This window comes from Penicillium verrucosum (assembly GCF_028828655.1).
Source record: "Penicillium verrucosum strain IBT 35672 chromosome Unknown utg000004l_segment0_segment0, whole genome shotgun sequence".
NCBI lineage: Eukaryota > Fungi > Ascomycota > Eurotiomycetes > Eurotiales > Aspergillaceae > Penicillium > Penicillium verrucosum.
The window spans coordinates 3,914,596-3,930,634 of record NW_026643213.1 but is presented as its reverse complement, the minus strand read 5'-3'; the positions used below and the strand labels follow the sequence as shown (position 1 = coordinate 3,930,634).

General features: G+C 48.3%; 5 protein-coding genes across 5 annotated transcripts; 3 read left to right on the top strand and 2 right to left on the bottom strand.

The window, feature by feature from the left end:
- Positions 1 to 251: 251 nt before the first annotated feature.
- Positions 252 to 2,833, bottom strand: N7516_010773 (putative actin binding protein; the record flags this gene model as incomplete). Its single annotated transcript, XM_057223491.1, has 4 exons — positions 252 to 338; positions 421 to 2,325; positions 2,386 to 2,573; positions 2,635 to 2,833. 4 exons carry the CDS (start codon positions 2,831 to 2,833, stop codon positions 252 to 254), a joined length of 2,379 nt encoding a protein of 792 aa, XP_057070712.1.
- A 936-nt stretch (positions 2,834 to 3,769) lies between these two features.
- On the top strand, positions 3,770 to 6,973 carry N7516_010772 (uncharacterized protein; the record flags this gene model as incomplete). The annotated part of the gene is made up of 4 exons (XM_057223490.1): positions 3,770 to 5,170; positions 5,346 to 6,466; positions 6,530 to 6,618; positions 6,687 to 6,973. The coding sequence occupies 4 exons, from the start codon at positions 3,770 to 3,772 to the stop codon at positions 6,971 to 6,973; spliced, it is 2,898 nt and encodes a 965-aa protein (XP_057070711.1).
- Positions 6,974 to 7,290: 317 nt separating this feature from the next.
- Positions 7,291 to 9,120, bottom strand: N7516_010771 (uncharacterized protein; the record flags this gene model as incomplete). The annotated part of the gene is made up of 1 exon (XM_057223489.1): positions 7,291 to 9,120. The coding sequence occupies one exon, from the start codon at positions 9,118 to 9,120 to the stop codon at positions 7,291 to 7,293; it is 1,830 nt and encodes a 609-aa protein (XP_057070710.1).
- A 604-nt stretch (positions 9,121 to 9,724) lies between these two features.
- N7516_010770 (GPALPP motifs-containing protein 1) lies at positions 9,725 to 10,567 on the top strand (the record flags this gene model as incomplete). Its single annotated transcript, XM_057223488.1, has 2 exons — positions 9,725 to 10,276; positions 10,373 to 10,567. 2 exons carry the CDS (start codon positions 9,725 to 9,727, stop codon positions 10,565 to 10,567), a joined length of 747 nt encoding a protein of 248 aa, XP_057070709.1.
- A 1,332-nt stretch (positions 10,568 to 11,899) lies between these two features.
- N7516_010769 (uncharacterized protein) lies at positions 11,900 to 15,816 on the top strand (the record flags this gene model as incomplete). The annotated part of the gene is made up of 4 exons (XM_057223487.1): positions 11,900 to 11,956; positions 12,075 to 12,542; positions 12,648 to 15,543; positions 15,623 to 15,816. 4 exons carry the CDS (start codon positions 11,900 to 11,902, stop codon positions 15,814 to 15,816), a joined length of 3,615 nt encoding a protein of 1,204 aa, XP_057070708.1.
- Positions 15,817 to 16,039: the final 223 nt, after the last annotated feature.

Genomic DNA, 16,039 nt, shown 5'->3' with positions numbered 1-16,039 from the left:
GAGTACATATAGGATAAAGAGTAGGAAGAATAAGAAGAAGAATAGGAACATATGTCTATCTACAGGGCGAAGTCTCATCCCAACGAGCTTTATGAACTCAATTCCAATTGAAATTGGTAGTGAACTGGGTATTTTTATATTCTAGAAGAATCCAGGATACATATGTAGTTAGATCTAATTCGGTGAACCAATGGAATTTGAACTTCCCCCTTGTCGCATTGCTCAGGTTGGAGTATCTATGTATGATACAATCACTCGTCCAGGCGAACATAGTTGGCAGGGAATAGACCTTGTTTGCCATTGTACTCACCAAGCCACCAGTCATCATCCGGGAATTCCTACAATCGGGTTAGCACTATGTAGCGATAGCGATGGCGCAAAGGAGCAAAGGCCGAGAAAGACAGGGATTGTGTCACTTACCACGTTGGAAATCTTCACGCCTTCAGAGAATCCGATCTCGTTATCCTCAGCGGCTTCATAGTCATACAAAGCTGTGGCTGTGACACCTTTGGAGCCGGGAGCAGCCGCCGACGGTGCAGCGGCAGCGGCCGGGACGGGGGCAGTAGCATGCTCATGCTGTGGCTCTGGCTCTGCTTCATAATGGTGGGAACCCGCGGTTGCATGTGACACGGGTTCGTTGTCTTCCACAATCTCCACATAGTTGGCCGGGAAGAGACCACGCTCACCATGAGCATTGACACCTACCCACCAATCCTGGTCCACCATTTCAATGTCGGTCACATACTGCCCCTCTCGCAATTCAATCTCATTATCCTCGGCCTTCTCGTAGTCGTACTGGATCTGAGCTCGCGGTCCGCCTTCAGGTTGCTCAGGGTGCCGAGGAGCAGTTTCTTCCGCCGTAGCACGGCCCAGATCGTGAGAATCATCCTCAATATCTCTTTCGTCTGGAATGACCTCTTGGAGGCTCCGAACAGGCATAGTAGGGGGAGGAGAATGCTGTTCCTCGTGGGCATCTGCAACGTTGTCGGCGGCACTGTGACCAACCGGCATGGCAATTTGAATCGGCGAGCTCTCACGGACCGGGGGTGTGGGCGGTGTCGGGGAACGAGGCTGCGGTGGGGGAGTAGGGAGAGCTTGCTGGGCATCATTCTCAGGTTCGGACTCGATGGGCCCAGAGGGCAGCCCCGGTACAGGAACAGGGCGACTGGCCTGTGGAACAGGAGGAGCAGGAGGAGCAAGTGGCGCGGGCGCAGGCGCGGGCATGTCATGAGCGAGTTGGTCACGAATGTCACTCACATGAGTTTGCGGTTGGTCCTCTTGTTGATCATTGGCCTTTGCATCAGGCTGTTCGGGAATGTATGATTTCTCCTGCGCGGTTTGAACAGGAGCCCAGGACTTGCCCGCATAGGAGCTCTTCCACTCGGTCTGGCCACTAGTTTGGCTTTGAATTGGGGCAGGGGTGGGGGTAGGCTCGATGCTTCCGGATGACGAAGCCACTCCGCGCTCCTTGGCCTTACGCTCTGCCCATATTTGAGCTGGTGTCTTGCCTCCCTCATCGGCAAAAGTGCGGCTTGCAGCTCCAATCTGTGCGCTCGAGGTTGGCTTAGGCCCCAGACCAGTTGGGAGGGGTGGCTTTGTTCCTGGGAATGAGGGGCTAGAGCCAAACTTGTTGGCAACCTTCGGTTTAGGTAGGGTGGTCAAGCGTTCCGAGGCACTAGAGGGTGCAGGTCGCTCGGGCAGGGTTGTTGGCTTTTGGTTGACGGCGGTGGTCGGTGGGGCATTGTCACTGGTGCCTTCCGGCTTCTGTGCTCTAGCTCGAATGGCAGAAATGTCAACTTTGCCAACGGGTTCATAAGAGCCCTTGATAATTGCCGGGCGCTCATCTTTCAGCTGGCCGGATGCGGCAGCTTGCTTCCGAATTGCAGCAATATCAACTTTACCCACTGGCTGGTAACCACCTTTAACCACGTCGCTAGAATCATCCGAGGCAGTAGCGGCAGGTTGGCGGCTCGCTGTGGGGTTTGCCTTGAGTTCTTGCAGGTTCACTCTTGTGGGCTGGTAAGCCGATTGTACCTTTTCCAATTGGGTGCGAGTCACAGGAGGGGCATCTGCACCCCATCCATCATCGTTCAGGCCAGCTCTTGAAGGTGTGGGCTGTACGCGGGTAACTGGGCTGGGGGTGATACCCCCAGATCGAGTCGGTGTGAAAGCAGGCTTGCTAGCCACGGCAGGCCGGGGGGCTGGGGCCGGGGCAGAAGCCTCGCCTGCTGAATACTTGGATCCGGAGGAGTCTGCCACCCGCTGAACGATCCCCTCGGGGGTCAGATCCCCATCTGCTCGGGCTGTGATCTGCACATGGTATCCCTATCCAGCGGAGTCAGTCTCACACCGCGGGAGTTGCGTCACGGAAAGGAAACTCCTCACATGAAGGAACTTGGCAATTGTAGCCAGGTGGCTGGTAAAGTAACCCTTTGTTCGCTCCGGCACACCTTCTCCACACCAGCCAATGAGAACGTTCTTGGGGAGACCGGTGTTGGAATCCGTCACCTTCACAAAAGCGAATTGTACCCGTCCTTCGGAAAATTCCTCGATGAGGTCGGCCAATTCACCCTCTGACGGTACAATTTGTTAACGTGAGATGATGGGGCTTCGGAGGGAAAGGGGATCACTAACCTCCGGTGCTCTGAACCTTAAGGACACTCTCCTTGCCTCCATCGGACTGGAAGGCACTGACAAGCGGGGTAGAAACCGAGTAGACAGCCCATTGGCCATAAGTAGGAGACCCATTCCCAGAAGGGGGTGGAGCATTCACCACTGTCTGATAACTTTTCGATATCGAAGGGCCATTGGACGAGAGGTTGAGAGAAGCCATGACTTCCGGCGGATAGGCGGGGAGAAGGAAGGGGAAGCTTGTCAAGTTTTAGATGTGTCCACGTGGGAGGGGTGTTTGCTTTTTTTGTTGTTACAATATCTGTATCTCATGCAGTGTCAGCATAAAGTGGTCAAATCTCTATTGTGGTGTGATATGAGTTGGAAGTGTGGATAGATAGGAGAAGAGGGAGTTGACGTAGGTGGACTCTATTATAAACACTGACCGAGCAAATGGAATTGCAGCAACAGGGGATGTGAATGCTTTCAAGATGAGGATATTGCGACAAAAGATAAGCACAGAATCAAGGGAAAATATCGAGAGAAGGAAAACGATGAAGCCTAAAGGTGGAGAGAGAGAGGGAGAGGGAGGGAGATGATCGCAGATGTTAGGGGAAAGGTGGTGTAATATACTTTGTATAACCAATACAGACATGTAAACTATAACTACAACTATGTATATTAGCTTGACCTTATAAATTTATATTACATAGCCTTAGAAATGTCGGAGGATATTTAAAAAGTACTTAATGCATACAAATGAAATATAAAGTAAAATAAAAATAACCCACCTGATAGAATCCAAAAGATAATAGTTGGAGATGTATACTGATTCTAACTGATACTAGTTATACTATGTATATGTATTTATATGTATGTAATTTACAGGTTCTCCAGGTCTGGACTTCTCCCCTCCCCCCAATTCTCACCGACAGTGGAGAGCTTGAGCTTTTGAGGGAAGATTTTTTTTCTCTTCCCTTTTCTCCCTTTCCTTTTCTTTTCTCTTATGGTTTGAATATCTACTTTCTAATTATTCTAATTCAATTACTTTCTTCATTTTTGAAATCACGTTGAACCTGGGTGTGAAACCCCAAGCCAAGTTATTGACTTTTCTCAGTTATACAAGGTACACACAAGATATAGCAAGGGAGGGGCAGTCATGGGACCTCCTCAATCCGATCTCAGTTCCAGTCGGAATGCCAACTCGGCTGCTGATTCCTCTAACGATGAATCAACTACTTCACCCTCAGGTCTCAAGGGTCCCGTGGACTCTCCTCTCCATGAAAGCACCAATGCACTAGATCAGCCCGCAGAGGATATTTTGCCCAGAGATCAACAGCAGAAAACGGCAACCTATGACTATGCCTATGAGAAGTCCATGAGTCACGCCGAGGCAAGACTTTTCTATCAACAGCATCAGTTATCCGCGCGGAACGACACCACCCTTCCCTTGAGCCCAGTGGCCACAGCCCGCTCAGCAGTCGAACACCCCGAGGACTCACCGTTCGACCTTCCGGATCCGATGAATACTCAAGGCCGGGTCTCTCGCGAGGGATCTATGGTCTTAGACTCCGAACCCTCGACACTACGCCTGCAATCCGCCAATGAGCCCGATCCCTCTGCGTCGCATTACCTCGAAGATGATGAAGATGGGGCGAACGATTCTGCCCGAAACGAGGCGGTGCTTTTAGGGGCTGCCCTTGGACAGGGACCATACTCTGCAGAGAATCTGCAAAGCGCCGGTGTGGGGATTGGGGGCCCGCAGATTGCTAGTGGATTTACGTCTAGCAATGATGCTGTGACGTCTGAGCTGAATGCTATCTACTGCAAAATCAAGAAACTACTTGATCGGCGATCTCAGTACATAGAGCTTTCTATGCAGGGACCCGGCAATGATCCCAAGGACCAACCGGACTGGGAGATCTATCCTCCGCCCCCAGAACCGGCGTGGGATGACGGCAAAGAATACCAGCCCGGCAACCTCGGTGACCCATCTGACCTTGGAGGAAAGAAGAGGAAAATGGGTCAAGACATTGGGGAGGACTTTGACATGGAGGAATTGATGCCTCTACCCAAAGAATCACCGTGGACGTATAGGCTGGATGGCAATAGTGTATATCAGGTCTTTGATTCGGAGGCTGCTGCTGACCAGCAGACACCTATTGTCCAGATCCCCTCGCTGCGCGATTTCTATATGGATCTGGACGCTGTTGTGGATGTGTCGACCGATGGACCTGCTAAGAGTTTTGCGTTCAAGCGGCTGTCTTACTTGGAGGGCAAATTTCAATTGTATACGCTGCTTAACGAATACCAGGAGATGGCCGACAGCAAAAAGGTCCCTCATAGGGACTTCTACAACGTGCGAAAGGTGGATACCCACGTTCATCATTCGGCATGCATGAACCAGAAACATCTTCTTCGCTTCATTAAGAGCAAGATGAGAAAGTCCCCGGACGAAGTTGTTCTTTTCCGAGATGGAAAGCATCTGACTTTGAGAGAGGTCTTTGAGAGTATCAACTTGACTGCTTATGACTTGAGCATTGATACTTTGGATATGCACGTAAGTCCCTCATGACACACCCCTTGTCTTTGATTATTGGAAATCTATAGATGATGAAGGAAGATGCCAGTCTGAACACATCATATATCAGTATTCGCTCGGCCCCCCCTCTTTACGCTCACTCTTGAGACACAGGATTACTATTACTATTACTGATTACTGACTCTGACTTTAGGCACACACCGACTCTTTCCACCGATTTGATAAATTCAATTTGAAGTATAATCCGGTTGGAGAATCCCGACTGCGTGAAATTTTCCTCAAAACAGACAATTACATCAAAGGTCGCTACCTCGCAGAGATTACCAAGGAAGTGATCTCAGACTTGGAATCTAGCAAATACCAAATGGTGGAATGGCGAATCTCGATCTACGGTCGTTCTCTTCAGGAATGGGACAAGCTTGCGGCCTGGGTGGTGGACAACAAGTTGTTCTCGCCTAATGTTCGCTGGCTCATTCAAGTGCCTCGTCTCTATGATGTCTACAAAGCAAGCGGCATGATGGAGAATTATGAACAGGTCATCACCAATGTCTTCCAGCCGTTGTTTGAAGTGACCAAGGATCCTTCTAGTCACCCCAAACTCCACATCTTCCTCCAGCGAGTTGTTGGATTCGACAGTGTGGATGACGAAAGCAAGCCCGAGCGCCGGCTGTACAGAAAGTATCCCATCCCACGAGAGTGGAGCACCAAACAGAATCCCCCTTACACATATTGGTTATACTTCATGTTCGCCAACATTGCCTCCCTCAACAACTGGCGGAAACGCCGAGGATTCAACACGTTCGTTCTACGGCCTCATTGCGGAGAGGCAGGCGACCCGGATCATCTGGCTGTCGGATTCCTCTGCTGCCACAGCATCAGTCATGGTATCTTGCTGCGCAAGGTACCTCTCCTGCAATACCTTTACTATCTGGATCAGATCGGCATTGCCATGTCACCACTTAGTAACAACGCTTTGTTCCTCACGTATGATAAGAACCCCTGCGCTACCTTCTTCAGACGAGGACTCAATGTGTCTTTGTCCACCGATGATCCATTGCAGTTTGCATTCACAAAGGAGCCACTCATCGAGGAATACTCGGTCGCAGCGCAGATCTACAAATTCAGCGCAGTTGACATGTGCGAACTCGCCAAACATTCAGTTGACCAAAGTGGATTTGAACTCTCCCTGAAAGAAAGATGGCTCGGCTCGAAATGTTCCGTACCTGGGACCGCTGGCAATAATGTTGCAAAGAGCAATGTACCAGATATTCGTGAGGCGTTCCGACATGAGACTTTGCTCGGAGAATTGGCCCTGTAAGTTGTCCATGATGGCTTTCGCGTTAAGGAAATGAGGCTAACCATACATCGTCCCTTCAGGATCGAGCGATACTCCGAGGGCAATGGGACCGGAGAGCAGAAGAGCTTGGCTCCAGGTCCACCAGGGGAAGTGGTGTCTTCGAATCATGGTAAATCTATCTTGATGAAATGATCAGGAATTACGCAGCAGACTGACATTGAAACCACGTCTTCTTAGATCAGTCTGCACATAACCTCGAGTCGCGACCTGAGCTGGGTTCAAGTGCAGCCAACACTGTCGATGCCTCCCCTAGTGAGGCTCATGGTACAAACCAGATGGCTATATCCCCAACGACTCCATCGAAGTACCTAGCTCGATCACCTCGCCTTGGGACGGGTGAGTTCTCCTCTTCCAGTGGCAGCCCTGCCCTCGGAGCAGGAGTTGGGGGCGCAGATGGTCCACCAGAACAGAAGATTTTCCCGGGCATCGTTCATGAGAGGGCTCGAAAGGGAAACATGCAATAGAATCACACATGAGCGGGTTATGGTGACACTATCACAGGCTAGGGAGAGAACTCAAGATATTGGAGCAAAATTTCAATAGAAACTGGCTCCTCACTCTCTTGATCGAGTTAAAAATCAAAATAATTACCGTCGGGCACAATAGTGTCCTCGTAGTAGAATATCATAAGAAATGCTGCACGTGCACAATTCCAAGCATTGTGAAAAACCCAAGAACGCCAGACCCAATAGCCAGTGTTGCGTGAATTCAATATGCACCCGTTTATATCAAACATGCGCGCTTCTCAATCATAACATACAAATTAGATTTCCCAAGTATTTCAAATGGCCCAGCTACCTCTCCGTTCTGGCAGTCCCCAGCCGTCAAGGTTGGTTTCTTCTTCAGCCATGCCAGGCTCTTGCCTCGCCCATTCCTGGATATACAGACGGAGAGCTTTCCATCGTGCACAGGCATCTGCGAGGTTATCCGTCCCCGGGGCTACAACGTAGCCTCTAGCATCCGTTTGCAAGTCGTCCCGACGAAGATCCTCAACGGAGGTGCCCGAAATTCGGCTGAGTTCGTAATCATAATAACGGGCAAGACACGGGTAACCCAGAGACAAGTAATTATAAATTTGAGTCACAAACCCATCATGGAACTCGGTATCGATGGCTTTCTGGAGATTAGGGCTCGCCGGCTTGAGGGAACTATGGTTTCCAGGCGAGGCTGCCAGACGATCCAGATGTGTATGTGAAGGAGATGGACTGAGTCCCATGCTAATGCCAGCGTCATCGACACGAGGCATGGGGGTAACAATCCCAGGTAGGAGACCGTGGACTTCCCGCTCTTGGCCCTCGTCCTTGTAACAAGTGCCCATCCAAAGACCACCACCACCCTTTCCGCTGTCTCGAGGAGGCGCTGCGTACCACATGTCCCCACATCCAGTACAAAGATCATGCACGCCGCGAGAGGCCACATCGGTTCTAGAGTGCTCACATATTGTTCCCTCGGGTGAGGCGCTTCGTGGAATGAGGATATCATTGCCAAGCATGGGTGGGCTCTTGTTATTCTTATTTTGCTCTGATGAACGCTTAGGTTGTCCAGATGGACCCATAGCCCGTATCCTCATTTCAGCCTCCTCCTTATGGTGGCGCATGTACTCAAGTTCCCAGGACAAATCTGCGGAAGACTGTCGTCGAGACTTGATGTGATGATACTTCATCGACACATGATAATCGTCCGAATCACCATCACCTTCATCGATGGCAAAATGATCAACAGGCTCGTACACTTGTTCGTTGGGAAAGGCAGCCAATGCTTGCTCCTTCAACTGGATTCGTGCAGATCGAGCGGCAATAGAGAGTAAGAATTCCGAGATTTCTTTGTTGCCGATTTCACGAGGTAGGTTTGTGTGTAAAGCTCGTGTCGCGTTATTGGAAGGCCTAGGAGGCGAAGTGCACACTGAATGCGATCTGGAGGTATCAGATTCTTCGCTGCTGTCAGAGGGGATCGATGGAAGATCTGGAACTCGAAACGAGTGTCTGCGGGCTTGTTGTCGATGCAGGATATTGGAATACGAAAATTGAGACTCGGATGGCAGATAAGTGTGGACATGGGGGTTTGGATCTAGCCATGATGTCGTGCCTGGACAAACGATTGTATTGGGTGCTGAAGGCCCTACGGCATTGTGCCGTTGGGGAAGCTGGACAGATTCCCCTTTTCGAACCGAGCGGGTGGCGGTTTCTATCAGGTCTGGTTTGAATCTTCTTGGAGCCGTTGATGCAGAATTTCTGTCGTGTACCTCGGAAGTCGAATGAGACCGTCTATTACTAGTTTTGCTTGTTTCAATTGGTTCAGGTCGAAATCTTCTGATTGGTCGATGTTCACTTGGTTCTTTTGAATGTATTCCGGGCTTTGATAGCGCGGGTTGATTTGCTCCGCTCAAAGCTGGTTGTTGGATGTTTGAGCTTCGCGATAGGGTTTCGATTGGCTGGACCAGGAATCTCCGAGGGACCCCGGGTGATATTTGACTCTGTAAAAGTGCAGACCCTAGTGGTTGACACTCGTGAGGAGTGGTCGGATCTTGAAGCTTGTCTGTAGATTGACACACCTCCCTTCCATCCTCCGTGGGCCTGTTGGGTTTCCCATGTGCTTCTGGGGGATGGCCCATTGTCTAATCCTCGAAATCTATGATAACTTGAACCATGCTATTGGATATGGAAGATTGTTGGTAGAGAATTAACATCGGGGGAGGATTTAAGAGACTTGAGTTCTTATCGGTGTGTTTGTTTATGAGAGAGACATGCCATGCGGGGTCGAAAAAGCGGTCTCAACAACAGACAACAGACAACAGTCTTACCCTACAAACATATACAACAGTTGGAATTCTTCCTTCTTCAACTATCCTCTCTACAATACAGTACAATACAATCCAATTCAATTTCAATTCAGACTCAATTCAGACTTAATTCAGATTCACTTCAAATTCATGTTGTAGGAAACGATGCATCAATTAGTCATAAAAGGAAACACCTGGGCACATTTCAGTGTGGTATTTACCATACCAAAGTGAAGCTTACTATATTACACATATACATAGGTCTCCATACAAAATAAAGTGGGCCAGTAAGTTCCCGTACCTTTCTGATGACATCAGTTCTGTTACAATATTACAATATTACAATACACGATAAGTGGGAAAAGTCCCGATAAGAGATCCAGTTATTTCTCCTTCTCGACTTCCTTTTTTCTAACATATCTCGTCTAGTTCAACAATGGATTCTAAAGACAAGCGGAAGTTCGATGCGAATACAGATGATCCTCAGCCCGGATCGGTCTCGAAGCAGCGGAAGGTAATTGGACCTACTCTCCCTCCGCCGCAGACCGACACAGCAAACAGTGAAACTAGCAAAGAAGAAGAAGATGATAGCGATGACGACGACGACGATGATGATGATGATTTCGGTCCAAGCCTTCCTCCGTCTGGTCCACTGAAAGATCACGTGCAACAAGGGCTTGTGACTCCTGATATACCTCAATCAGTGGAAAAAGAAAGCCAGCGAGATCAATGGATGTTGCAACCTCCTTCCCATTCCGACTTGTCTTCCAAAAGCGACCCTACACAACTACGAAGTCGCAAGTTCAATACAGGCAAATCAGCCACGGTATCTAAGAAAACGGATTCCTCGTGGATTGAGACTCCAGAGGAGCGAATGAGGCGATTACAGGATGCAGTTATGGGCGTTGCTGCTTCAACAGATCAGCCCAGGGAGCACGAAGGCGCTTCAAAAGCGAAGTTGATGGAAGATCAAATCAAGAGATACAAGGTAATTTTTGGCATATACTTTCCTCGGAAAGGCACTTCATACTTCATATTCTCCGTGTTCTTTGTTTTGTTTCTAACATAAGTGTTCTTGTTGTAGGACAAGACTGGGAAGAGCACTCGCCTAGAGAACCCAAATCAGGCGGAGAAAGAAGATGATGATCCAAGTGCGCGGGCGTTCGATCGAGAGAAGGATATGGCAGTTGCTTCGAAGATATCTAACGCCCAGCGCCGAGAGATGGTAAAGAAGGCTGCGGATTACAACACGCGTTTTACAAAGGGCAACTTCTTATAGCTAGTTATTCCTATGTTTCTTGTTTATACCTTGAATGATCCGTTGACTGTAATCGGGTTTTGTCTCTTGTCCTCTTGTCCACGGGCAATAAAGGTTATAGTATAAACTTCGGGGTATGCCCACCGCTAGCCGCAAGTATCAGCTACCTCAGTACCTCAGAATTATTATACTATCCCTATAGTATTTTGAACACCTATCATCTGATTTATGGTTGAATACATGATATTATCGGTGTAGCTTTTACAAATAGAACCGCAAACATACTGTCTGTCACAAACAAGGGGCAGTACAAGGTTCTTCTTCGTAGTTAGGAGATCACTAAGGAGCAACATAGGAAATAAATCTTCTTGTGTCGGCCGAGGGATAGGAGATATAGGATAGGTGTAGATGCGTGTATAGAATCAGATTGTTAGCGTTGTTTTTTACTGCGCGTTTTGGGAAGCCTGTGGGTTATGAATATATATTAGGAAGCACAAGAGAGCTGTCTCTGGCGTGTCGTTCACAATGTGAATACAGCTCTGTGCTGCATTAGACTAAATAAATATATATTCTGATCGCGGTTCGAAATCCGGTTTAGGTTTCGTGAAGACCCCACTATGCAGGGTCTTAGATGGAGTGATCAGAGGGACAAGAGTGATACAATACTACTGCGAAGGCAATACAACTAGCACTGGTATATATTCAGACAGAACTCTGAGCTTCTAAACTTGCGCCGAGTACTAGGATTAGTATATAATTGCTTAGGAAAAGACCTGTATATAATAAACTTTTGATTTAGACTAGGGTAATGGTAGATCAATGAAGATATATATCTGGCTATATATTCAGCCTAAGCCCTATTATAGGACGAAATGATCCTCTTAGCTGGAATTCTCAATTACAAGAGACTATAGCACTTAGTAGCTAACGAACTAACCAAAGTATAGTTAACTATGCACTTACAGCATAGCTTTCTATACTTAGTATCGGCCAATCACCTCTTAACATACATACGACTAGAGTATCCACCCACTATAACTATCCTATAACATAACTAGATGTAGATTATATTCTAATATCTATATAAAAACACCATGGAATTGGCATGAGCCCATATCATTTCCCTCTATTACAATTAATATACTATATATGTATGCTGTCAGGGCAAGTCTAAGTTCCCGCCATGAAGTGGACGGCTGAGACTACGTGGGTCCACATACGGACACCCTTGTATATCATTTCCTAAACCTGTGTGTTCAGCTCCCCAGCCCTCAGTGGGGTTTACGTAGCTGAATTGTCCCTCAACTTGAGATTTTCCCCCTCTTTGCTTTTGCTTGTACCTCACCTCACAAGATGTTCGACCGACTCAAGGATAGGATTCGCCGCCACAGGCACAAGAATGGACAACAGGTGAGCTATATAAACACACTAGACCGCATTGATCCAGGTTTTAAATTGCGAGAGATGCCATAGGAGCATGGAAACCTTCTTTTATTTTTGACAAGGCTGATCCATTCAATTTCCGAAGGTCAAACCCACACCAGAGAAGCCAGCGCAAGGGCACACCACAAAGCCCGAACCTGTGCCAGCTCCTGCTGCACCAGCTACCAAGTTGCCGTCTGTGGAAAGCACCCAGTTACCGGCCGTGGAAAAGCCAGCCGAGACACCAGATGCCCCAAAGGATTTGTGGGTGGAGGCCCTGAATTCTCTCCCTGAATCCAAACAGGAAACGCTCAAGAAGATGGGATTCAACCAGTCCAATGCTCAATCTGGATCTGTTGAGTCCAGCATTGAGGATCTGGTCGGCGTAGTCAACCAAAGACAAGAAGAGTGCGAGAAGAAATTTTTGAAGGTCAATGTTGGCGGCGAAGAGATTGTCCTACGGAACTATACCAACAATATTATCGACTGGTTGGGCAAGGCTGGGGATATCGCAGTGCAATTTGCTCCGCCCCAAGCAGCTATACCTTGGTCGGTCATCAAATCTGTCATGCAGGTAACTCTCCCACTATTATTCCTTGCTTTTGTTTTTGGTTCAGATCGTCATTCGCGACAAAGTTTCTCCACTCTTTTTTGAACTTTTTCTAACCCATCGTATCAGATTCCGGTCATCGAAGGCGAGCAAATGGCTGCTTTGCTTGCGACCACTGAAAAAGTCGTCCGCGTGATCAGTCGTGGTCAAGTGTACGAGTCAGTGTACCTCGGGAACAAACCCGCTACGGATAGCCTCTCAAAGAACCTTCAATCTGCACTGACCACAATCTATACTACATCGTTGGATGTACTTGCTGAATCGGCAGATCTGTTCTCCAAGGGCACAGCCACACGCACGCTTAAGGCAATCCTCAACCCGGGCAAGGTCTCTGGCAGTATCTGTGCTATAAGTGAGCAAGAAGATGATCTTCTGCGCGATGTCTCAGCGTGCGAAGTGAGACGCAGTGCGAACGCAGACGACAGCATGATTGAAATGCTGAATGCATTGAACGCCCCAATGAAGCGGGTAGATGAGAACATCCAACATCTCCTTCAAAACATGGATGAAGAACAGCATATTAAGATGTTGGAATGGATCTCCTCTATTCCATTCGGCAAAAATCATAACAACGTCAAAGAGAAGAGGACGCCCGGCACGGGTAAATGGTTGTTACAGAGTGAGGATTTCGCCACATGGGAGCAAAACGACTCGTCTATCTTCTGGCTCCAGGGCTCTCCCGGCACCGGAAAGACCTATCTCACATCAGCCGTCATCGACCGAATCCAGGACCGGTTGAGCGACACACCTAAGAATGAAGGCTTTGCATTTTTCTACTGTGATAAGAACGAACCGCGACGTACGCAGGCACTATCGATCCTTCAAAGTATTGTGCGTCAGCTTTCAACTACTGCGAAGAGTCCTGAATCCGCACAGAAGAAGCTTTGTGAATTATACAATAAGTGTCGCAATGCAGGATCAACCTTCAACCTAGAGCAGTGCATGGACCAGATCCAGGCCTCGATGGATATATACGAGAAAACAACAATCGTGATTGATGCCATGGACGAGTGTAATCCAGATACCCGTGACGAGCTCATCGATGCCTTGAATTCCTTCGTCTCTCAATCCAACAAAGGGCATATTAAAGTTTTCATTTCGAGCCGACCGGACCACGATATTCAGGTCCAATTGCAAAATGCACCCAATATCGACATCAACGCAAGTGATAACAAAGGCGATGTTCAGAAATATCTCGACGCTGAGTTAGAAAGGCTTGCGAAGAAGACTCCTTCCATCGGACGCCTGAAAGCCAAGATTCTGGATACTCTACTTGAGCGCTGTCAAGGAATGTTCCAATGGGCGGCTCTACAAGTGCACCAAATCAAGAAGTGTAAGACTGAGTCCAGTGTATGGAAACGACTTGAAAATCTTCCGGAAGATATTCAAAAGGCATATGACGAGGCATGGAGTCAAATCGATGACCTGGAGGAACCTGATAAGATCTTGACACACCGCGCTATGCTCTGGGTTATGGCTGCCGAGCGACCGCTCTCCACGTCCCAACTTATCTGCGCTGTTCGCGTGAATACGAAGAGGGAGGTACCTACATTAGCCGACGAGATTGATGAGCAAAGCTTGCTGTCACTCTGTAACAGCCTCCTGACAATTGACTCTGAGCAAAAGGTGTGGCGATTCGCACATCTATCGGTCCGCGAATATCTCGAAGCCAAGATGCAATGGACCCTAGGACGGGTTAATCTCCACGCTGCTAGTGCCTCTCTCTCATGGCTCATCACCATGTACGACAAAGATGATAGTGACGAAATTGATTTGTCAGGGTGGAAGGGAAAACCGAAGCCAGGCGATATATTCCACCTCATGCACCCATTCCATCTATACATGAGACATCATTGGGCAAAACACGCTCAAAAGGCGCAGGACGACGACAAAGCTACGTTGTCCTCCCTTTTGAAAACCTTCCTCGGATCTCCCGAGGAAAGCAGCAAGCAGTACCGGAAATGGTATGAAGTGATTAAGGACGATTTGCAGAGAATCGTTGACGTCGTCGATCTTCAAGGCACGGATGTATTCCACTTCTACCTGGAGGCAGGTGGCTTTACCAAAGAAGAGTTCGACACATGCGACTTCAATCAGGCACAGTATCCGGAGTATGGCGAGTTTGAAAGCGAGTTAGGACCATCCGATGCTGCCATTTATGTGATGTGTCATCTTTCATTTTCTGCGATACTATCAGACTGGTGGGAAAATGCAGATTTCGATGTTTCGCGCGTGAACGAAAGAGGCCATAATCTCCTCACGATCGCTGCTCGGGTTGGCTGTACCCCAATTTGTAAAACACTCGTCGAAAAGGGTGCATATTTGAACCAGCAGGTTGAGGGTCGAGATTATGGCAGTGCTCTTCACGCAGCAGCTCACAGGGGGCACACCGAAACCGTGAAATATCTGGTAGAAGCAGGTGCAGAAGTGAACATGACACTAGAAAACGGTGAAAACGGGACGGCCCTCATCGCAGCGCTTGCTGCTGAGAAAGTCAGTACTGCTAAATTCCTAATCCAAAAGGCGGGCGCAGATGTGAACAAGACCCACACCCTTGAAGAGGAAGAAGATGATGAAGATCTTGATCCGGTTATCATTCTGACCCCAATTGCATTAGCAGCCAAAATCAAGGGCACCGACCTTCTTAAGATCCTGGTGGATGCTGGAGCCAACGTTAATGTGCCAGAACAATCTGGAAACCCTACATCTGCAGCCATCAAATCCCACAATTTGGAGGGTGCCAAGTACCTGATTCAAAAGGCAAAGGCTGATGTGAACTTGCCAATCTTGGAGGGTAGTTTCTGCACTCTCCTGGAACGGGCATCGAGCGACAGCCGAAATTTGGAAATTGTCAAATTGTTAGTTGAAGCAGGCGCCGAAGTGAATCCGTCGGAATGCGGAGACTATGGCACTCCTCTTGCAGCAGCAACTCGCGGAATTAACAGCCCCAGAAATGGAAGCTCGAGTGAGATTGTGAATTACCTTGTCAATGCAGGGGCAGATATTCATAAAGGGGATTGAAAGCAGCCATGTTTGTCTGGCAGTACTTGCTCATGACATCGAGGTTCTCAAATACTGGATTGAAGTAGGCGGAGAGCTGAATGTGCAGAACGAATTTGAGCAATCGATCGAACTTGGATTCTTTGAGGGTGTCAAGTACCTGGAGACTATGGTACCGCCAGCTTCGGGTTCGCGACTACCCGATTCACGTGTATTTGTTTTTCTGCCACAGGAATAAGGCAGAAACTAGGCACTCAGGCATCATTGACCCCTGAGCACTACCTAACTATACACCCGCTGAGGAGGTTGAGTCTGCAGGAGCGGGCGAAGCTGTGAGGGAATTGGCATCTGAGAAAGATGTATATACTTCTCTTTGCAAATTGATTTTGTGTGGAAAGGTGCGTGGAAATAGGAGACAAGCTCAAGCTCTTTCTATAGGATCTCTCTGAATTTCATTATAT